We start from the raw sequence: 25,037 nt of genomic DNA on the forward strand, positions 1-25,037 counted from the left end.
GGCGGTTATGCAGTTTCGCCCACGTTTCCGTTGTCTCCTATAGCTGCTGTTGTGAATTATATCCATGCTGTCAGAATGGCAGCCTCTGGTGGACATTCCCCATTCCCTGCATCCACAATCACACATGTGTTTGCCATCACACCACTCAACTCATTAGCCAACCAGTTTAGGTGTGCCCTATATAACCAGCAACTCACCCCACACTCCTCACTCTCCAGCCTTCACACAGGCAACATGCAGCACCTGCAGATCTCCCTGAGTCTACCCACTACTCCAGCCATGCGTACTTGAGCCTTTGTTCTGCTTTGACTTTAATATATTATTTGTATACAACATGTTGATCGGTTATTGCTCACTTTGCCATAACGTTTAGATAATGCTGTATTCTGAGTACTTTGCCATTGCACTAGTATAGTTGCTAATGTATTCCTTTGTTTGTAGAAACCATGGTGAACGGAGAATAAACTGCCACATTGTTAAGCTATACTTTGGTGTCACAATCTCTCTGACCGGGGATACTTGGGTGGTCAGCTCATAGCCCACAAACACAACCAGAGAATATTTAATAGCTGCGTTATGTATCTTTGAAACATCTCACCAACACTCAAGCGGCGCCGCCGCTCTCCGTGAACAGAGTGTATGTACATCTGCATCCTATGGAGGGTGGAAGAAGCTGTCGGGGACCCTAGGGTACCGTATGTCCAAAATTCAGAAAAGGTAACCGACTCCTGAAAGGGGCTAGGAGACATATCACTTCGTCATATGGTTATTATTGTATTTGTCAAACCGCAAATACAATTTGTCTAATAAAAAAGCAATGGAAGTATTAATTTCTTTCAAAAGTATTTTAGGGGAAAAAAGTTGTATTGTTAGTGTTTTTTGTATATATTGTTGTGTGGTCATTAGTGGTGTTTTATTTTTGTTTGTGATTAGTGCTGTCCAGCGATTATATTATATGCTACTCTATGCATATATGGGACAAGAGTGAGAGTTAAAAAAAAACACTGGTCCATAGTACCAGAGCTAGCCGCAGCCCTCATTAAATCGAATGCCATATTGACCATGCTTGCACCTTCTCCATCCCTATTCTCTATATCACTAAAGACTACGCTTCAGACCTCCCAAAACAATCTGATTCGAGTCATTCGACTACTTCTCGCCTCGGCCTGGGGGATGACTCACCATTCCATTTGGCTAGTTTGGGACGGCTCAGGGTAGAAGGTAGGCCTACTGGTGGCCTAGACTCTCGTATCGTTTTTCATTTTCCCATATTTAAACAAGTCTCAGTGCTTTTCAGTTTATTTTCCTCGTAGAAGTTTTTGTATTGACTTGTGCTTTCGTTTGAAGTGTACCCATTCTACATAGGAAATACAATTTCCAATCTCTCTCTCTCTCTCACACAAAATATTTGAGTTCAATGAGTTGAGCTTGGAAGTTGGAACTATTTTTCTTAATACTAGAACGCAATATCACTCCGCCTTCTACAACGCTTTGCATGCACGGTGTGGATGTAGATGTAGATGTAGACTAGAGCCTCAGCCTCGTATCACTCCGCCTCACCTTCCCATCCCCGGGAAATTGCCAATTTCAAGAAGCTGGAAGCACAGACGCACATTTGGTCGTACAACAAGTAAGTTATAATTGTGAATAATGTTTTACAGCAAATGTTTTTATAGTTTAAGTGTGAGTGTTGTGTTGGGGTTGTATTTGAGTACATTTAGCGAATTCAGAGATATAATTTCCATATTTTCCGTCACACAAGAGATTGTAGGCTACAAGCTACATCTTTTAGCTGCTTGCTAACGGCTAACTTTATTTGATGTCATCTTCTAGCCTATAGGCTAATAAACAAGACTTAAAATAGTGGCTGATTTCAACGGTGCACGTTAGTCAACAGTGTTGTTCATGCGGCGCGAAGCGAAGCGTTGTGAGCTTGCAGATCAGCCATTTTCACTAGTTAGTATGGTAGTTTGGGTCCCAGATACACGGTGACAGGTAGGTCGCCCTTTCCATCTCCCCCGCTTTTTTCCGCCGACCTCACGCTGACCGCTCGGTGCGGCCGTACTTCAAGTTCTTGTATTCTTTATTTTGCTTTACTGAGAAAAAGGCGAAAAATCCTGCTTGGGGCGCCAGATTGCTCAGGACCGGCCCTGCTCTCGTCTCTCTGGTCTCTCTCTCTCTCTCTCTCTCTCTCTCTCTCTCTCTGGTCGCTGCAGCTCAGAGGCGAGACTCGTACCTGAGCAAGGAGCAGGAGAGCCGTCTTCCCGGACACTGGCTGAAGAGTAAAGGAGCTTACAGCACCATGGCCGACGCGCTGTGGCGCCTCCGAGACTTGATGCTCCGAGACTCTCTGAACATCCGACAGTCCTACCACCAACTGTAGACTAGTGGTGGGGGGGGGGGAACCCCGAACCCCGAACCCCAGGGGTCCTTGAGGGAGTTCCTGGGGAGTCCCCACTCCCCAGCTATCAAGTGTGGAACCAAATGGACCCTTATGGGTCTGTAACTCTGAGAGTGTACAAATATGTACACTCTCAGAGTTAAATTAACGTTGATTTTACAATATAAGTTGGGGGTCCCAGAGATAGAAATGCCATTTAAATGGGGGGGTCCGTATAGACTAATGCATGTCAAACTGGGGGGTCCTTGAAATTAAACGGGTTGAGAATCACTGCTAGAGCCGTACAAAAAAACTTCTCTTATGGGGGGTCCCTGGCATTATCTCTTCAAATGGGGGTCCGCTCCGCGGGGCTGATTTGTGTCAAGAAATGGAACAGTTTGGTAACCATGCACTGCTGTAGATCTGTAGACCTGATGCTCAGAGACTCCCTGAGCATCTGGACAGTCTTACCACTTGTAGATCAGTTGATTCTCAGCCACGGGTTGAGAGATGCATTAAAGCCACGGATTCACGGATCCCCGTTTTTTGTATACCGTTTTTTATTGACTTTCTTGGGACTTCAGTCTACACTGTAATAGATTACAGTAGACTTCAGTCTACACTGTAAAATCCTCAGTGTTCATTTAAACCGCAGGCTCGTTAAGGGTCCCATTTAGGCCTGACCTCAAAATTTAAAACAATTCTTCTAAATCCTCCAGTTTTCTGAAATCAATATTTTCACGATTTTTCAAAAATAGCAGACCTACAAGCTCGTAGCGCGCCACTCGGTGGCGCGCTACGAGCTTGTAGATCTGCTATTTTTCAATAGCTAAATTACAACATAATGTTTAAAACACCAAAAGGGGTTCCCGCCCCAGAATGGGTTAATTGGGTCCGTTTGAACCCTCGAGAGTTCACAGGGATGTTTCACGTTCAAATGGAATAAAGTATAAAAGAAAACCCACAAAATAAATGTAAAAAGTCATAGAAAACCACGTATTAGAACAATATCAGTCACCTGAACTACGGATGGATGTCTTCAATGAAGCTATCATGGTTCAAAATGGAATTTGAAGTTACAAACATGTTGTGAAATGTATTTATTTTTAAAGGACCATTCACACTGACCACTAGAAATATAGACATTTAGTTTTACGAATCCTTCTCAAGTGTCAAGTGGACGGCAGAATTCACACACCGACTATAAAATAAAAATACAATATAGTTACAGGCTTTTCTCATCAAGGTCCATTATTCATTAATTCGGCATTTGAGCCACCGACCGCCATTTGTTGAGATTTAGCCTCTCGGACCCAAAACTAAAGAATTAATATTTTGTCCTACAGTTCCATGCTGTATTGATGTTGGTACCATTAGGAGAGAACAGGCTGTATTGATGTTGGTACCATTAGGAGAGATAACAGGCTGTATTGATGTTGGTACCATTAGGAGAGATAACAGGCTGTATTGATGTTGGTACCATTAGGAGAGATAACAGGCTGCATTGATGTCGGTACCATTAGGAGAGATAACAGGCTGTATTGATGTTGGTACCATTAGGAGAGATAACAGGCTGTATTGATGTTGGTACCATTAGGAGAGAACAGGCTGTATTGATGTCGGTACCATTAGGAGAGATAACAGGCTGTATTGATGTTGGTACCATTAGGAGAGATAACAGGCTGCATTGATGTCGGTACCATTAGGAGAGATAACAGGCTGTATTGATGTCGGTACCATTAGGAGAGATGACAGGCTGTATTGATGTCGGTACCATTAGGAGAGATAACAGGCTGTATTGATGTCGGTACCATTAGGAGAGATGACAGGCTGTATTGATGTTGGTACCATTAGGAGAGATAACAGGCTGTATTGATGTTGGTACCATTAGGAGAGATGACAGGCTGTATTGATGTTGGTACCATTAGGAGAGATAACAGGCTGTATTGATGTCGGTACCATTAGGAGAGATAACAGGCTGTATTGATGTTGGTACCATTAGGAGAGATAACAGGCTGTATTGATGTCGGTACCATTAGGAGAGATAACAGGCTGTATTGATGTTGGTACCATTAGGAGAGATAACAGGCTGTATTGATGTTGGTACCATTAGGAGAGATGACAGGCTGTATTGATGTTGGTACCATTAGGAGAGATGACAGGCTGTATTGATGTTGGTACCATTAGGAGAGATAACAGGCTGTATTGATGTCGGTACCATCAGGAGAGATAACAGGCTGTATTGATGTCGGTACCATTAGGAGAGATAACAGGCTGTATTGATGTTGGTACCATTAGGAGAGATAACAGGCTGTATTGATGTTGGTACCATTAGGAGAGATAACAGGCTGTATTGATGTTGGTACCATTAGGAGAGATAACAGGCTGTATTGATGTTGGTACCATTAGGAGAGATAACAGGCTGTATTGATGTTGGTACCATTAGGAGAGATAACAGGCTGTATTGATGTCGGTACCATTAGGAGAGATAACAGGCAAACGTTGATCAAAAAACTATTCTTCTACATTCTCTTAATTGAGAGTTAAATGTCTAATAAGGGTCCATTTGGTTACCCCCCTCATGGACCCCTGGTGGTCCCCGGACCACTGAGGTATAGTTCTAGTGCTCGGTGTGACCCGTTAAGTGTCCCATTTGGACCCCCGGGTGGTCCCCGGAGCCGACCGTTGAGAACCTTTTGCTGTAGAACCCTGAACACTGTTCCCTTCCTGTGCACACGTACCTGTTCACTGTTAACGCTGACCGCAATATGCTCTTTAGAAAGGATGAGATGCCATAGCACCATAGAGTCCAGCCTCATTCATAGTCTGGATTTAGAAAGGATGAGATGCCATAGCACCATAGAGTCCAGCCTCATTCATAGTCTGGATTTAGAAAGGATGAGATGCCATAGCACCATAGAGTCCAGCCTCATTCATAGTGGTGAGGTGACCACCGAACTACAACATGACGTCACTGAGCCGCGGTGAAGAGCAAACCACCGCCCCCAGCCCTTCTCTCTGTTTTTACTCACCACCGTTCAGCGTTATTTCAGCTTCGGTGGTCACCTCACCACCGGAGAGAGGTGGTCACCTCACCAGCGGAGCGGTGGTCACCTCACCACCGGACAGAGGTGGTCACCTCACCAGCGGTCACCTCACCAGCGGAGCGGTGGTCACCTCACCACCGAAAATCCAGACTTAAGGCCTATTCATAGTCTGGATTTTCGGTGGTGAGGTGACCACCTCTCTCCGGTGGTGAGGTGACCGCTGGTGAGGTGACCACCGGAGCTGAAATAACGTTGAGTGGCGGTGAGTAAAAACAGAGAGAAGGGCTGGGGGCGGTGGCGGTGGTTTGCTCTTCACCGCGGCTCGTGACGTCATGTTGTAGTTCGGTGGTCACCTCACCACCGAAAATCCAGACTATGAATGAGCCTTTATACATGACTCTATGCCATAGAACCAATACTTTTATAGTGAACCAATAATTTTATACAGTATTTAATAATAGCAAAAATAAGCTTGATCTAGATTTGTGTTTGAGTGTGGTTGTTTTTTTCCCTCTGTTTTTTATTTTATTTTCTATCTTCCTTTTTTATTTTTAAATCATGATGATCTGCAAAATAGATGTTTTGGAGTTATTAACGCTGCCAAAAATAAACTTGAGAGCATTAACTCAACGTCAAAGTCGTACGATTTGTGTCACACGTTACCGTTAATATGATTACGATTTGTCACACGTTACCGTCAATATGATTACGATTTGTATCACACGTTACCAGAGAAATGTGTCAGAGAACCATAGTTATATAGTGTCGCAGTCCCGCCCCCTTTCATGACGACGCCAGGCCCAGTCCCGCCCCCTGTCATGACGACGCCAGGCCCAGTCCCGCCCCCTTTCATGACGACGCCAGGCCCAGTCCCGCCCCCTTTCATGACGACGCCAGGCCCAGCCCCAGGGAGGTCCTCGACGCACGTCCCACTGGGAGGAGACCCCCGGGGCAGACAAAGGCGCAGTTGGAGGAAACACATCGACTCACTGGCCTTGGAACGTCTCGGAATCCCCCCAGGAGGAAGTCACTAATGTTGCTCTGGAGAGGGAAGTCTGGAGCACTCTGGTGGAGCTGTTGCCCCCGCGACCCGACTACGGATAAGTGGTTGAAGATGGATAAAGTAATTTACTGCAATCAAACATGACTTCTCTGTGTGGATGTACGGACTGTCAAGGCCAGAAAGTAGTTTTTTGCCACTCGGTAGGCGTTCCCGCATACCCTCTGTTCTGGCTGAACCGTGCAGTCAGTTTTCCCAAAACTTGGAAATATGGTAGAGCGAGGGCCATGCCAAACGGTGAGGACGCGAAGCCCACGACCATTGGCCAAAGGGTGGCGCTATAGCACTCAATTGAAAATGCTAACTTTGAACAGGCATAGCTCATGAACCGTTTGACCGTCGGCAATAAAATGTCGATACACGTATGCGTCTCCTCATGCCGAACAACTGTCGTTCTCTGACCTTTAGATGTCCCACCATTTTGAATTATATGAACCCATTTTGACCTGAGATCAGATTCTAAAAATGTCTTCTACATCCTGACAGTTTTCTGAAAAAGCTATGTTTCTATGTCAGTCGTTCTTCGATTTTTCAAAAATAGCAGACCCACGAGCTTGTAGATCTGCTATTTTTCAATAGCTAAAGCATAACATAATGCTAACACCAAAAGGGGTTCCCGCCCAGAATGGGTTAAAAACAGTTCAAATCTCCTTACTCCCAGGATCCTCGATCGAAATGCATGCAAGTTTCTACACACAAGTTATGACCAATATCTAATACATGTTGGGCATTTGCTTTTAAGTTTAGAAATGTAGGTTTTATGGAAATTATTCTGCCCCTAATACATAACATTGTTGAGTGCTGCAACCACTCCAATGAACAGCTATGTTTAAAGTACCAATAGGGGGTGCTGTTGCACCACTCTCTTCAGACTACTGGTAGCCCCACATCAGCAACATAATTGTCTGGGTGATTTTCACCCAGGTTTAGTGTCCTAGGGGTTAAAGTCATTTACAGTAATACTAATTCATTATACTGTGGTGTGGATGAGGTTGAATGTTGTCCATCTGAAGCTAATTTGACCTGTTTGTGTCCAATTGTTTACCAGAAGTGTACTAATAATGTTCCCTGACTGAAAGATCACATGGTTGTAAATGTATGCATTGTAATGTCCACAGTCCGACTGGTGTGGGTTTAAATTTATTGACCAATAGAGATTTACAGAAAGGGACAATTATGTCAATATGACTGAAATATGCAAATATCAGCCTGTACTTACTATTCAACAACTTATAGAAATATAATGATAAAATACATTTAACCAATAAACATGAACCTAAAGTGATTTAAACACCAACCAATGTAGAAATATGTTCATATAATATTAATACAAATGTAGATCTGTACAACTCAAAAGTTAAGTTTTAGTGATCTGAGCTGAATGATTCACTGAAAAGAACAACAATGCTCATCACTACTAGTTGTGTGAGCTTGTAGATCTGCTATTCATCCGTGTGACACCGGTGTGTGCAACAAAGTATAACTCAAGCCTAATAAAGTTTTCATCTATGAAACATCTTCATCTCTCACACTCCTCACATCACCAGTGTCTGCCTGGCTGGGAGCAGAGCTGCTCATGGTGTCATGTCCTGAAGAGGGCGCTATTGGTCCAGGATATCTGTTCAGCCAATCTGAGACCTTGGCAGAAGGTGTGTCACCACTCACTGCAACACAAGACAACAAACACACCACCACACATTTACAATTAGAATAAAAACACAAACCCTCACATTTTGTTCTAAATGGTGGTATGGCCGACTTACTGGTAGGCCTACTGTAGCCTAGGGGATATTTCTCATGCCTATTATTATAACGGGCTTAAAGAGACAACGAGAGAGCTTTACAACAGAAAGCCAACTATTAGAGGACTGACTTAATTAGGGCATTTGAACACTGATGCCTGTCAGTCACAATGTGGGACAGGGTCTCAGTTTGAACACTGATGCCTGTCAGTCACAATGTGGGACAGGGTCTCAGTTTGAACACTGATGCCTGTCAGTCACAATGTGGGACAGGGTCTCAGTTTGAACACTGATGCCTGCCAGTCACAATGTGGGACAGGGTCTCAATTTGAACACTGATGCCTGCTAGTCACAATGTGGGACAGGGTCTCAGTTTGAACACTGATGCCTGTCAGTCACAATGTGGGACAGGGTCTCAGTTTGAACACTGATGCCTGTCAGTCACACTGTGAGACAGGGTCTCAGTTTGAACACTGATGCCTGTCAAGTCACAATGTGGGGCAGGGTCTCAGTTTGAACACTGATGCCTGTCAGTCACAATGTGGGACAGGGTCTCAGTTTGAACACTGATGCCTGTCAGTCACAATGTGGGACAGGGTCTCAATTTGTGGGACGCCTGAAAAGTCTTGGAAATGAGAGACTCCACGCAACGGCCGGGGGACATCTGGTCACCCTAAATGTTCATCTCAGAGCAGCCTACTAATCATTCTTTAATGAAAATGCATCCAATCTTGTTATTTTATGAAATGCACAAACACACATTTGAGTAAGTAATGTATGTCCACATAAGAGGACAACAGTAAGACTCACTACTTGGTTCTTGTGGCTCCGTCATCACAAACGTCAACATCGTCTCGATCAGCTCCTCCTCTCTCTTCTTCCATTCTTCTGCTGTTAGAGTTTTAACTCCTGTCAGTCTCTCAAACAGAGTCTTCTTGTGTCGTGTCTCCTTGTCACAATATCAACAGGAAAGAGAGGGACATTTTTAATTAGTGAAAAAGCACAAATATCATCCCGATATATCAGATAGATGGTATATCAATCATCAGTACTTCAATCTGATTTATCTTCCTATATAAAAACAACAATGGACAAATATGATCAGTTACATTTTAATTTATAACCAAAGCTCTTAGTTATCAACAAAGTGTTATGCTATGTTGATTAATGTAATACATAGACCACAATGGAAACACTTACATCAGTCTCTGCCTGGCTTGAAACGACACTCATGGTGTCAAATCCTGAAGAGCGAGTTCCTCCACTCACTGGAACACAAGACAACAGACAGCAACACATTTACACTGACAATATAAACACACTCACTGGAACACAAGACAACAGACAGCAACACATTTACACTGACAATATAAACACACTCACTGGAACACAAGACAACAGACAGCAACACATTTACACTGACAATATAAACACACTCACTGGAACACAAGACAACAGACAGCAACACATTTACACTGACAATATAAACACAGACAGCAACACATTTACACTGACAATATAAACACACTCAATGGAACACAAGACAACAGACGGCAACACATTTACACTGACAATATAAACACACTCACTGGAACACAAGACAACAGACAGCAACACATTTACACTGACAATATAAAATTAAAAACAACTGGATGTGAAAACCCTACATGACACTGTTCCTCTTGACCTCTTACACACAAAAGGTCATCACACGCACACAAACGCGCATGCAAGCACACACGCAGGAACAATGCCAATATGCTGCAGACAGGATATTGATACTCACTACTCGGAGGAAGGTGCACTTTGCTGTTCCTTCTCCTGACAGCTGGCAGGGTTGATTCTTCTAGCCCCGTCACCACAGACTGGAAATACAATGAAACATAAAGTATCGAAATGAGAACTTAAATGTGTGTGATTAAAGTCAGACTAAAGTTTCATCTATGAAACATCTTCCTCTCTCACACTTACATCAGCATCAGTGAAGGTTGGAGCTCCACTGGCGGTGTCATATCCTGAAGAGCGACTTCCTCCACTCACTGGAACACAAGACAACAGACAGCAACACATTTACACTGACAATATAAACACACTCACTGGAACACAAGACAACAGACAGCAACACATTTACACTGACAATATAAACACACTCACTGGAACACAAGACAACAGACAGCAACACATTTACACTGACAATATAAACACACTCACTGGAACACAAGACAACAGACAGCAACACATTTACACTGACAATATAAACACACTCACTGGAACACAAGACAACAGACAGCAACACATTTACACTGACAATATAAACACTCTCACTGGAACACAAGACAGAAACACATTTACACTGACAATATAAACACAATCACTGGAACACAAGACAACAGACAACACATTTACACTGACAATATAAACACACTCACTGGAACACAAGACAACAGACAGCAACACATTTACACTGACAATATAAACACTCTCACTGGAACACAAGACAACAGACAGAAACACATTTACACTGACAATATAAACACAATCACTGGAACACAAGACAACAGACAGCAACACATTTACACTGACAATATAAACACACTCACTGGAACACAAGACAACAGACAGCAACACATTTACACTGACAATATAAACACACTCACTGGAACACAAGACAACAGACAGCAACACATTTACACTGACAATATAAACACACTCACTGGAACACAAGACAACAGACAGCAACACATTTACACTGACAATATAAACACACTCACTGGAACACAAGACAACAGACAGCAACACATTTACACTGACAATATAAACACACTCACTGGAACACAAGACAACAGACAGCAACACATTTACACTGACAATATAAAATTAAAAACAACTGGATGTGAAAACCCTACATGACACTGTTCCTCTTGACCTCTTACACACAAAAGGTCATCACACGCACACACGCAGGAACAATGCCAATATGCTGCAGACAGGATATTGATACTCACTACTCGGCGGAAGGTGCCCTTTGCTGTTCCTTCTCCTGACAGCTGGCAGGGTTGATTCTTCTGGCCCCGTCACCACAGACTGGAAATACAATGAAACATAAAGTAAAGAAATGAGAACTTAAATATTTGTGATTAAAGTCAGACTAAAGTTTCATCCATGAAACATCTTCCTCTCTCACACTTACATCAGCATCAGTGAAGGTTGGAGCTCCACTGGCGGTGTCATATCCTGAAGAGCGACTTCCTCCACTCACTGGAACACAAGACAACAGACAGCAACACATTTACACTGACAATATAAACACACTCACTGGAACACAAGACAACAGACAGCAACACATTTACACTGACAATATAAACACACTCACTGGAACACAAGACAACAGACAGCAACACATTTACACTGACAATATAAACACACTCACTGGAACACAAGACAACAGACAGCAACACATTTACACTGACAATATATACACACACTGGAACACAAGACAACAGACAGCAACACATTTACACTGACAATATAAACACACTCACTGGAACACAAGACAACAGACAGCAACACATTTACACTGACAATATAAACACACTCACTGGAACACAAGACAACAGACAGCAACACATTTACACTGACAATATAAACACACTCACTGGAACACAAGACAACAGACAGCAACACATTTACACTGACAATATAAACACACTCACTGGAACACAAGACAACAGACAGCAACACATTTACAATGATATATCCAAAAGGTCAGCAGAGCATTCAGCACAGAGCATTTTGTGCACGCACGCACGCACGCATGAACAATGCCAATATGCTGCAGACAGGATATTGATACTCACTACTCGGAGGAAGGTGCACCATGCTGTTCCTTCTCCTGACAGCTGGCAGGGTTGGTTCTTCTGGCTCCGTCGTCACAGACCTGCTCATCCTCTCTATCATCTCCTGCTCTCTCTTCTTCCATTGTTCTTCTGTTCTTCCTCTCAGTCTTTTAATGAGTGTCATCTGTCCAAAGTGTCCTCTGTCCCTCATCACCATGTCTTCTATTTTCTCCATCAGCTCTGTGACTTCTGAAATGTCCACTTTCTTGGAGTTTAGAACATGGTACCTGTAGCCACATTTCTCCAGGATCCTCCTCAGAGGTTCTCCTTCAGCCTCGATGTACTCCTCAACACGTCTCCCTCCCAGCCACCATCCCCATGTGAACAGAACCAGAGCGCGTCTCCAGACTCTGTCCCCCAGCAGCTCCATGTGTTCCTCCACTGATCTCCTGTCAGCTTCACATAAACTGGACCAGACAGGAACATTCACCAGGACAGCGTGGGGTCCAGGAGAACACAGAGTCGCACCGTGTAGAAGGACGTCTTTGGTCTTCTGTGATGGAGGTGTAGTCGACCAGTCTGGACAGTTCACCACACTCACTTTTCTTCCAGCAACTCGTCTCTGTTGTCTGACACATTCTGTCACTTTAGTCTGGGTTTTAAACTCCTGGAATATGAAGTTTACTGTATGTTAGTCATAATAATAATCAAAACATTCACTCTATTCTGTCCTCACTGGAGTTGCTCTTAAATCTTACCAGATATTAACTCACTGAATGTATATATTCTCATTTACTTTGTCTAAAGCCCAACACACACCGTCTGTGATGCGGGTGCGCAGCGACGCGGCACAGTATTGCCGCGCGTCACAGCAACACCCACAGGACGCGGCGCGCTACCGCGCGGCTGGCCAGCCACGCCCACGGATTCCCGGATGGAGGCCGCGCGGCAACGCCTGGGAAATAGAACAGCGGCGTATCGGAGCGTCAGGCGAGGCGTGAACGTGCGCCAGCGCGCGTCTGACGCCGCCGGTGTGGGATAGGTTCAATGAAAATAACGGAGGCGGCTGTTTTGACACGCGGCGTTCACAGACGGTGTGTGTTGGGCTTAACAGTGACAGTAATATGGGATTAATATCGTTCATTAATCTGAATTCTGAAACGAACAAATCTCTAAAAGTTTAAACTCTGTGTCTGAAAGCTGTTCATTTGACATTCTATCTTCTCCACAGGATGTTCAGAGCAGTTTATTAACACATTCATCCATTTAGACCTGACGTCCACATTTAAAAAATATCTTCTAAATCATGACAATTTTCTGAAAAGCCTCATGTTTCTGTATCAGCGGTGCTCAATATTTATTGTCAAGGACCCCAAAGATTATATGTAATTGGCCGCCAACCCCCATCTCAAAATATGTTGTTCCAGGGACCCCCCCCCCCCCCCCCCCCCCCCCCCCAGAAGCAAAGATGAGTTGAAAACGTTCGCTCTGAAAGAATATATATTCAAAGATTTGCGCCGCATTTTTGCGATTTTTCAAAAATAGCAGACCTACAAGCTCATAGCGCGGCACTCGGTGCCGCGCTATGAGCTTGTAGATCTGCTATTTTTCAACAGCTAAAGCATAACATAATGCTTGAAACACCAAAAGTGGTTCCCGCCCACAATGGGTTAAGATGCTGATTCTACAAATGCCTTCTAAATTAGTAGTTGTTACATTTTCAAGATAAATAAAAACTATAAATAGCAGAAGTGACGTAGGATGAGCTGTACATCTGCTATTTATGAATAGACGTACGATGAGCTGTACATCTGCTATTTATGAATAGACGTACGATGAGCTGTACATCTGCTATTTATGAATAGCCGCACAAATCTAAAATGACACATTTCTGTGTATTGATCAGTGACACTTCACTGATCACATGATCAATAGACATTCATGACAGCAGATATACAGTATATATATATATATATATATATATATATATATATATATAGTATAATATTATATACTGTTACATTATCTTCAGAAAACATATTTGATCTCTTTACTGTTTATTAACTTAGAGTGAAGTCATTCATTATAATTATAACATCACATTCATATAATATTCCTCACCTTGCGTGGAGTTCGTTTAAACACACCAGACTTCTGCAGTATGAGATCTCCAGCTCTGCTTCTCTGAGCCTGTTCTCCACCAACCAGCATCACCTTCACCTCTGGTAGACTCTGATGTTCTCCTGACGCACGCACGCACGCACGCACGCACACGCACACACACACACACACACTAGTGAGATTAAACTGCATAAATGATTGCACTAAACTGACCACAGAACAATACATAATGTATCATTTGAAGTTATACTGACTAGTATCATGTGATCAATTATGTAAATGAGTTGAAATGCATTAATTAAAGCACCAATACAATAATATAATGTTCATTAGATCAGTTCAATGGAGGAACAAGTACTGTTATTTAACCCATTAAAACCAGGAAAGGATCCATGCACACACACACACACACACACACACACACACACACACACACACACACACACACACACACACACACACACTAGTGAGATTAAACTGCATACATGATTGCACTAAACTGACCACAGAACAATACATAATGTATCATTTGAAGTTATACTGACTAGTATCATGTGATCAATTATGTAAATGAGTTGAAATGCATTAATTAAAGCACCAATACAATAATATAATGTTCATTAGATCAGTTCAATGGAGGAACAAGTACTGTTATTTAACCCATTAAAACCAGGAAAGGATCCATCCATGCGCACACACACACACACACACACACACACACACACACACACACACACACACACACACACACACACACACACACACACACACACACACACACACACACACACACAGAGATGAACATCACCTTCAAACAGAGCTTTCAGAGCAGTTCTTTGTCTCTGTGTCTTGGTCATCAATGTGTGGACATGTTCCTCTCTGATCTTCTTCCTCTCTGACGTCGTCTCTGAAACATCTCCACCATCTTCATAGTGTCCACCTCTGTTTCCTGCCACCATCTCCTCCATCTTCTGCAGCAGCTCTGTGACCTGAGTGTCATCTGTCTTCTGGTTGTTGAAGACATGGTACCTGTTCCCACATGTGTCAAGAAGCCAGCGGAGGTCTTCTCCTTCAGCCTCGATGTGCTGCTCGATGCTTCTGTCTCCCAGACGGTCTCCACAGGTGAACAGGACTATAGCATGACTCCACGCGCTCTGTGACAGAAGGGTCATGTGTTCCTCTACTGCTACTCTCTGTGCTTTGGTGAATGCATAACGAAGAGGAACGGCCAGAAGGACAGCATGTGGTCCAGGAGGACAGAGAGACACACTGTCCTGGATCTCCAGTCTGTCCATCTCTGAGGTGTCCTGTAGGGGATGGTTGTAGTACCAGCCTGGTGAGTCCACCACTGTCACATGTCTCCCTGCTACGCTACCCTGTCTCACCTCACACTGCACTGACCTCAGTTCAGTTTGAAAACCACTCCCTCCCAGAATGGTGTTTCCTGCTGAACTCTTCCCAGAGTCGTACCTTCCCAGCAGCAGAATCCTGAGGTCAGTCAGTCCTGTCAGAGAAAACATTGTTTACTTTCACTTTGACAGCTTCTTATTTAAAAACTGGAGACATATCATTATTTCATCATTCATCGCAGTACAAATGGCAAACAATAGCAGATCTACAAGCTCACAATTAACACAATATGTTTTGAGCTTGTAGATCTGCTTGGAAATGTTCGCCTACAGTGTAATGACATGCCCATATTAGGAATGATGATTGATTAAGAACCAGGATGCAATGTCCAGGAAATTATATGTTGTTCCTAATATCTAATTCATAATATCTAATTAGGTTTGTTCAGTGTACAGTTCAGAATGTCCACCAGGAGACATCATAGAATAATACTAACGTACGTACATTACTACTTAGACTACTGTGTGTGTGTGTGTGTGTGTGTGTGTGTGTGTGTGTGTGTGTGTGTGTGTGTGTGTGTGTGTGTGTGTGTGTGTGTGTGTGTGTGTGTGTGTGTGTGTGTGTGTGTGTGTGTGTGTGTGTGTGTGTGTGTGTGACTGTGTGTGTGTGTGTGTGTGTGTGTATGTGTGGGTGTACCAGTATCTTTTGGAAGTCCAGTGGTTCGTTTCAGAGAGTCTGTCCTCCTTTGTTCTGCTCTTCTGCTGATAGTTCTCTCCTTCTCCTTCAGTTCCTCTGAGACGTGTTCTTCTGTCTCATAGTGACCACCACTACTCTTCACCATCTGATCTATCTTCTCCATCAGCTGTGTGACCTGACTACCATCTCCTCTGTCACTGATGTTAAGAACATGGAAGCGGCCTTCACATTTCTCAGTGAGATATCTTAATTGACGATTAGATCTAATGAGATCAGGTCTCATGTTGGTTTTATCAGCTACAGTGAACACCATAATAGCGCGTTTCCACACTCGGTCACTGAGGAGAAGACTCACATGCTCCTCCGCTGACAGATCTGTTCCTACATTTGGGGTGTCCAATGGCAGCACTAGGACGAAGGCATGTGGTCCTGGAGGACACAGACTCACACTATGTTGGATTTCTAACTGGGTCAGTTTTGGGGTCAGATCTAGGGGACGAGAAGACAACCATCCTGGAGTGTCGACCACACTGACCTGTCTCCCTGACACTAACTCTTGTCTCATGACACTCTTAGTTGTGTTTGTTTTAAAACCATCTCTGCCCAGGATGAGGTTTCCTACTGAACTCTTTGCACTGGGTCTACCTCCACGTCTTCCCCCGATCAGAACAATGCTCAGTTCTGACGGCTCGCTGTTCTTCCCTGGTTGGAGAAATAAACATAATATTGATAAAAATCACAGATGTGACTAAACCAGTATCAGTTTGTTGGTTTCATCTGATTTAGACCTGAGGCCGATTCTACAAATGCCTTCTAAATCAGTAGTTCTCAAACGTTTTCAAGTCAAGGAAAATATTCCACATTTTTATTATTCCACATTTTTCAAACACTCAACACTGAGGCGTGTCATGCTGTGAGCTTGTAGATCTGCTATGCTATAGATCTGCTATGCTATAGATCTGCTATCCTATAGATCTGCTATGCTATAGATCTGCTTTGCTATAGATCTGCTATCCTATAGATATGCTATGCTATAGATATGCTATCCTATAGATATGCTATGCTATAGATATGCTATGCTATAGATCTGCTATGCTATAGATATGCTATCCTATAGATATGCTATCCTATAGATCTGCTATGCTATAGATCTGCTATACTAGAACCTCTGTTCTAAATCCTAAGAGTTTTCTGATAAAACTACATTGCTATCCAGTATATATAGGCCTATATATACGTTTAGCTGAACTGTAAAACCACACAGATCCTTTCCCAGTTCTAAAGGGTTGATAGAACTCACCAGTGATGGAAGCTGAGGTTCCACTGGCCATCCTGTCTACAGCTGTTGGTTGAACTGTAAAACATTAACATACAGTAAGTTACAATAATCTGCTGTTATTATAGGTTTGTTGTCATTACTGTTATATTGTTATATCACACATTGGACAATATAATGAATATAATATATTTAGACCAGCGGTTTTCAAAGAGGGACCTGCACCAAATGGACCCTCAGGTCCATTTGGTTCCAGTTCATGGTAGATTTCAGAACCACTGCTAGAGATGAACAGACTCTAAATGTGTCTCCATCACAACATCTCTCTCACATGTAATAGTTCTCTGACCGACACCATGTCAACATTAGTGTGTCCACACTAGACCTACTGATTCATTATTTAGAGCCTGGATTCACACATTAATTTTGACTGAACTAACCACAGAGCTCTGTGTGCGTGCGTGTGTGCGTGTGCGTGCTTGCGTGCACATAAACATTACTAATAATATAACTGTTACAGTGATAATCACATTCCTCACTGTCTGTCATTTTCCACACACACACACACACACACACACACACACACACACACACACACACACACACACACACACACACACACACACACACACACACACACACACACACACACACACAACCCCAGCAGCAGGTGAAAGCAGATGTTAACAAGCCTTTCTTGTTGTTCTAACCTCGTATCCACATTCATTACAAAAAAAAGTGGTGAAAATAGCAGATCCACAAGCTCAATACACGTAGTATCGCAATGCATTGTGAGCTTGTAGATCTGCTATTTTCCGCTATTTTCCAGGGACACATGGCGGCCCAGTGATGATACTACGATGTGATTGGACACTAGACTGGCCCAGTGATGTTACTATGATGTGATTGGACACTAGACTGGCCCAGTGATGTTACTATGATGTGATTCGACACTAGACTGGCCCAGTGATGTTACTATGATGTGATTGGACACTAGACTGGCCCAGTGATGTTACTATGATGTGATTGGACACTAGACTGGCCCAGTGATGATACTACGATGTGATTGGACACTAGACTGGCCCAGTGATGTTACTATGATGTGATTGGACACTAGACTGGCCCAGTGATGTTACTACGACCTGATTGGACACTAGACTGGCCCAGTGATGATACTACGATGTGATTGGACACTAGACTGGCCCAGTGATGTTACTATGATGTGATTGGACACTAGACTGGCCCAGTGATGTTACTATGATGTGATTGGACACTAGACTGGCCCAGTGATGATACTACGATGTGATTGGACACTAGACTGGCCCAGTGATGTTACTATGATGTGATTGGACACTAAACTGGCCCAGTGATGTTACTACGATGTGATTGGACACTAAACTGGCCCAGTGATGGTTACTATGATGTGATTGGACACTAAACTGGCCCAGTGATGTTACTACGATGTGATTGGACACTAGACTGGCCCAGTGATGTTACTACGATGTGATTGGACACTAAACTGGCCCAGTGATGGTTACTACGATGTGACACTAGACTGGCCCAGTGATGTTACTACGATGTGATTGGACACTAGACTGGCCCAGTGATGTTACTACGATGTGATTGGACACTAGACTGGCCCAGTGATGGTTACTACGATGTGATTGGACACTAGACTGGCCCAGTGATGTTACTACGATGTGATTGGACACTAGACTGGCCCAGTGATGTTACTACGATGTGATTGGACACTAGACTGGCCCAGTGATGTTACTATGATGTGATTGGACACTAAACTGGCCCAGTGATGGTTACTACGATGTGATTGGACACTAGACTGGCCCAGTGATGGTTACTACGATGTGATTGGACACTAGACTGCAGGTCAAAACGTCAACAGCAACTTCTACTTCGTTAAAGGGCCACTTCACCTCTTTTGCAACCAGAACTTATTTTAATGATGTTTAGGACACAATAAACACTGTCCTGGGTGGAAAATGCAGTCTCACTTCCTTCCTGGACTCAAATTGTGCTGCTGTTATCTACTACAAATACTATTATTATTGACTGATTGCAGTTTCTTTCAGCGGTGGAATGGCCCTAGGCCTGACGTCGGAATTAAAAAAAAGTCTTCTGAAAGAATATATATATATTCAAAGATTTGTGCCGGATTTTCACGATTTTTCTAAAATAGCAGACCTACAAGCTCGTAGCGCGCCACTCGGTGGCGCGCTACGAGCTTGTAGATCTGCTATTTTTAAATAGCTAAAGTATAACATAATGCTTAGTAAAAACACCAAAAGGGGTTAAGGATTACATTATAAAAAGCATGCAGCCAGAAGACAGAGTCCAGTAAATAAAATAATAAACATGTCAAACCAAGTCAGATCAGGATAAACAACAGGTATAAAGTGACAGGTGAATAAAAGCAGATTAAACATCAACAGAACCTCTCTGGACTGAAGGGAGTTCTACTCAATAAAGTCCATCTGGGACATTGATTCTGAATCCACTACAAGCATTAGTTTAGATCTGGGACTCTGACAGGATTCTGAATCCACTACAAGCATTAGTTTAGATCTGGGACTCTGACAGGATTCTGAATCCACTACAAGCATTAGTTTAGATCTGGGACTCTGACAGGATTCTGAATCCACTACAAGCATTAGTTTAGATCTGGGACTCTGACAGGATTCTGAATCCACTACAAGCATTAGTTTAGATCTGGGACTCTGACAGGATTCTGAATCCACTACAAGCATTAGTTTAGATCTGGGACTCTGACAGGATTCTGAATCCACTACAAGAAATTAGTTTTGCACGAAAAACACTCCTTGGGCTAAAAACGGCCATATTAGCTGTCACAAATGTGATGAGGTCATCACATTTGGGCAAGTGGCCGAATTCAGCCCAAGGAGTGTTTTTCGTGCAGAACTAATACTTGGAATGCATTCAGAATCATGACCACCCCCCCCCCCCCCCCCTATAGAATGCATTCAGAATCATGACCCCCCCCTAGTTTGACACGTCACATGCTACTGAAAGCAGAATGACATTTAGAAATGTTTTTCTTATATAGGTTGTTAATAGTACTCCAGCTTTCAGCCGCTGTTTTTGATTGATTGATTGAAATATTTATTAACAGTTTGCAGAATTACAGTACATTTCAAGCACAACTCAATACAAAGACTGTTAACTGTGAGTGGACGACCCAATAAAGCATTACACTTGTTTACAAGAGGGTCCACCTTGTTCAATTCATCAAAACATTTAGAGACGTACAAATAGACACTTCTATATAGCCAGGCAAAGTTTCCCAAGGTCGACGGCCTCGGGCACCGTAGCTAAATCATTAGAGCAGCCCTGGGCGACAAAATGTGGAGCTTTTAGACAAATTAGTGCAAAATCACCCTTTTCTCTCCCTAAGCTCCTCCACTATGAGGACATTCAGAGCAACATTGATTTAGATGCAGGTTTAAATCACCAAGCAACACTCTCTCAATGATGACAGAGGTTAAACTTAAAAGGTCACTAGAATCAGACAAATAGGAGCTGCTAAAACCAGGATACAATAAAACTAGAAAAAGTGCCCTTCTGGGCACAGGTCTCCACCAGGAGGATAGGAGTGTGTGTGTGATGTTTGGCAAAATGTTTAGGAGCAATATAAACGTGTGTGTGTGACGCGGCTTGGCCTGTTGTAGCGCCACCATGAGGCTGATTTGAAAACTGTCAAGTGGCATTTCTTCCAAAGCCTAGTGGGAATATGCATGCAGTTTCACCACAATCGGACGCTGCGTTGAGTAGTTGTGGTGATTTGTACAAAACGGATACAAAACGGGCTACTCCTGAAAGGTTTAGAAGCCAATCGTATCCAATGAGTTAGTTAATGAGGATTATGAGAAATCAAACAAACCCGTCTTGATCACATGATTATGAAGAAGATTTGCGTGAAATTTGGATAATATTAGAAAATGTGTTTTACATATGTCGGCCTCCTGGTGGCGCTATAAAGAGCAGATGTGAAAAATTCCAGGCAATGGTTTTTCCTTGGCCTCTAGGGAGTTGGCATACAAAGTTATCCACAGATCCGTGCAGTTAGAGGTAAAAACACTTTTCGGCCAGTTATAGCGCCACCATGAGGCTGAGTTGAAAATGTTCATGTGGCATTTCTTCCTCGACCTAGTGGGAATGTGCGTGCACAATTTCACGGAAATCACACGATGTGTTCATGATTTGCAGCATCTTTTTTGAAACTGAGCACTCCTGCGAATCAGGATGGAGTCTGAGAAATCTGAAAGACCCGTTTCGTTGAATGGCTCTAGAGAGACTGTGTACCAATTTGCGTGATGTTTGGACAAAATCTGTAGGTGTACTGTCCAAAAACTTGTTTTGCACAAAGCGGCCTCCTGGTGGCGCTATAACAGGCCGTTCTGGAAATGTTGGGGCAGAGGTTCATCGTTGGCATACAGGGAGTGTGTGTGCAAAATTTGGCATCGACCGGGTTAACGGTGCCGGAGATTAGCTGTTCACAGACGGAAGGACGGACGGAAACACACACACGGACGGACGGACGGACGGAGTGCAAAACATACTCTCTCCCCATGCCTTCGGCCTGGTGGAGACAATTACTATAAAAAGGGGTTGGTGTGCCCCCCTTTGGTTATAGAAGGTATGCACCTGATATCATCATCATACCTGGAAGATATGCCCCTTCTGAGTGGAAAACAATACTTTCTGGCCTTGACCCAAGAGGCCAATAGCAAGAGGTGCCAACTTTGCTTTACTTCCCCGTATCTGCGTGAAGTGGGCAGACAGCCAGACACATGATTAGGAGACAGGGAGCAGGTTGGAGTCTATTCATTATTAGGAGACCGGGAGCAGGTTGGAGTCTATTCATTATTAGGAGACAGGGAGCAGGTTGGAGTCTATTCATTTCCAATGGGAGAGTGAACGTGAACACAGCTTATGATCCATTCTTAACTCCATGGTCACTGAACTAAATACTGGACACAATCATCACAAGGCACACACTGTTTCCAAGATGTTCATACTGAAATGGCTTTTGTTTTGTTTTGTGAGACAAATCAGGAGAGAATTGACTTTGTTATGGACCTTTCTTTATGCCAGAAGAGTCTCTCTGTCCATCTGTAGTCTGACTGGTGACACACAGAGGCTCTGTATGGCCCCATAGGAGATTAATATTATGATGTGAAATTAATGGACATTAAAAGTGAAATAAAGCGTCTGTTACTTCCAATGCTTAATAATATATCTTTTGCCCTGACAGCCCATACATCCAAACAGAAAAGTCCTATCTGATTGACAGCCCATACATCCAAACAGAAAAGTCCTATCTGATTGACAGCCCATACATCCAAACAGAAAAGGCCTATCTGATTGACAGCCCATACATCCACACAGAAAAGTCCTATCTGATTGACAGCCCATACATCAACACAGAAAAGTCCTATCTGATTGACAGCCCATACATCCACACAGAAAAGTCCTATCTGATTGACAGCCCATACATCCACAAAGAAAAGTCCTATCTGATTGACAGCCTATACATCCACACAAAAAGTCCTATCTGATTGACAGCCCATACATCCACACAGAAAAGGCCTATCTGATTGACAGCCCATACATCCACACAGAAAAGTCCTATCTGATTGACAGCCCATACATCAACACAGAAAAGTCCTATCTGATTGACAGCCCATACATCCACACAGAAAAGGCCTATCTGATTGACAGCCCATACATCCACACAGAAAAGTCCTATCTGATTGACAGCCCATACATCAACACAGAAAAGTCCTATCTGATTGACAGCCCATACATCAACACAGAAAAGTCCTATCTGATTGACAGCCCATACATCCACACAGAAAAGGCCTATCTGATTGACAGCCCATACATCCACACAGAAAAGTCCTATCTGATTGACAGCCCATACATCAACACAGAAAAGTCCTATCTGATTGACAGCCCATACATCAACACAGAAAAGTCCTATCTGATTGACAGCCCATACATCCACACAGAAAAGGCCTATCTGATTGACAGCCCATACATCCACACAGAAAAGGCCTATCTGATTGACAGCCCATACATCTGATTGCATTAAAGGACGTTAACCTCATGTTGCCACTCCCTTTATGCATGTTCACCCTGATATTAATTTAAAACAGCTACACTGATATTAATCTAAAACAGCTACACTGAGCTACATCACTGGCTTCAGGCCTGAACAAAGTCCATCTGGGACTCTGACAGGATTCTGAATCCACTACAAGCTTTAGTTTAGATCTGGGACTCTGACAGGATTCTGAATCCACTACAAGCATTAGTTTAGATCTGGGACTCCGACAGGATTCTGAATCCACTACAAGCATTAGTTTAGATCTGGGACTCTGATGGGATTCTGAATCCACTACAAGCATTAGTTTAGATCTGGGACTCTGACAGGATTCTGAATCCACTACAAGCATTAGTTTAGATCTGGGACTCTGACAGGATTCTGAATCCACTACAAGCATTAGTTTAGATCTGGGACTCTGACGGTATTCTGAATCCACTACAAGCATTAGTTTAGATCTGGGACTCTGACAGGATTCTGAATCCACTACAAGCATTAGTTTAGATCTGGGACTCTGACGGTATTCTGAATCCACTACAAGCATTAGTTTAGATCTGGGACTCTGACAGGATTCTGAATCCACTACAAGCATTATATTATTAAAAGCAGTATACAAAACTACAAAAGAGTTCTTTAGCCTGTTTATCTTATATTTAGGGACTCTAACCCGCCTCATGGAGGGCAACAGTTGATATTCATCATTTAAAACATTTAAGGGCTCAGGAGATAATAGACATGCGTCAAAGGCCGACGGGCTCGGGACTCGAACCTGCGACACGCCGTCAGGCTGGGTTGCCGTCCGAGGTGCCTGTACCGCTCAGCCGCGGCCCAGGCCGTGAGTCCAGTGTTCTGCTGGACCTTTACTGTATCACTTTATTTAGGGCAGTGCATATTAATGGACACAATAGTGGACCACAATGGAAACAAGCCAAGGCTTTTTTGTGTCTACGTCCATTTGGCGTTTTTTAAAATGTCATTTTCTGTAATTTTCTTAAACTGCCAATAAAGTATTCTATCTACATTAATGTTAATTTAATGTGAATATGACGGATTTGGCAAGGAAGCTATAGTTTTCATCTGCAGTCCCACAATACAAAAAAACTAAAACAATATAATACATTACATTGGGAAACAAGTATACAGGAACAATGTATGTAGGTGCATACGGTTTAGCAGCGTTTTTATAGGGCAATATATTTGCAAACAAAGTAACTTGCTTTCAAATAAGTCAGGACACTGTCAGAGTGCACGTGGTGGACCCTCTTGTAAACAAGTGTAATGCTTTATGGTGTCGTCCACTCACAGTTAACAGTCTTTGTATTTAGTTGTGACTGAAATGTACTGTAATTCTGCAAACTGTTAATACCGGTACATATTTCAATCAATTAAT

At 43.0% G+C, this 25,037-nt stretch overlaps 1 protein-coding gene across 1 annotated transcript in view; it reads right to left on the bottom strand.

Moving 5' to 3' along the window:
- Positions 1-7,993: 7,993 nt before the first annotated feature.
- Positions 7,994-25,037, bottom strand: part of LOC306913842 (GTPase IMAP family member 8-like) — a gene marked incomplete at both ends in the record, with an annotated part of 36,976 nt that continues 19,932 nt past the window's right edge. Inside the window, 8 exons of the mRNA XM_079490652.1 lie at positions 7,994-8,151; positions 9,040-9,178; positions 9,430-9,497; positions 12,087-12,732; positions 14,187-14,308; positions 14,995-15,690; positions 16,233-16,661; positions 16,878-16,934. Of these exons, the coding sequence (XP_079346778.1) occupies positions 7,994-8,151; positions 9,040-9,178; positions 9,430-9,497; positions 12,087-12,732; positions 14,187-14,308; positions 14,995-15,690; positions 16,233-16,661; positions 16,878-16,934 (2,315 nt within the window). The remainder of the gene's footprint in view (positions 8,152-9,039; positions 9,179-9,429; positions 9,498-12,086; positions 12,733-14,186; positions 14,309-14,994; positions 15,691-16,232; positions 16,662-16,877; positions 16,935-25,037) is intronic.

Source organism: Electrona antarctica, assembly GCF_951216825.1.
Source record: "Electrona antarctica genome assembly, chromosome: 21".
Classification (NCBI taxonomy): Eukaryota; Metazoa; Chordata; class Actinopteri; order Myctophiformes; family Myctophidae; genus Electrona; species Electrona antarctica.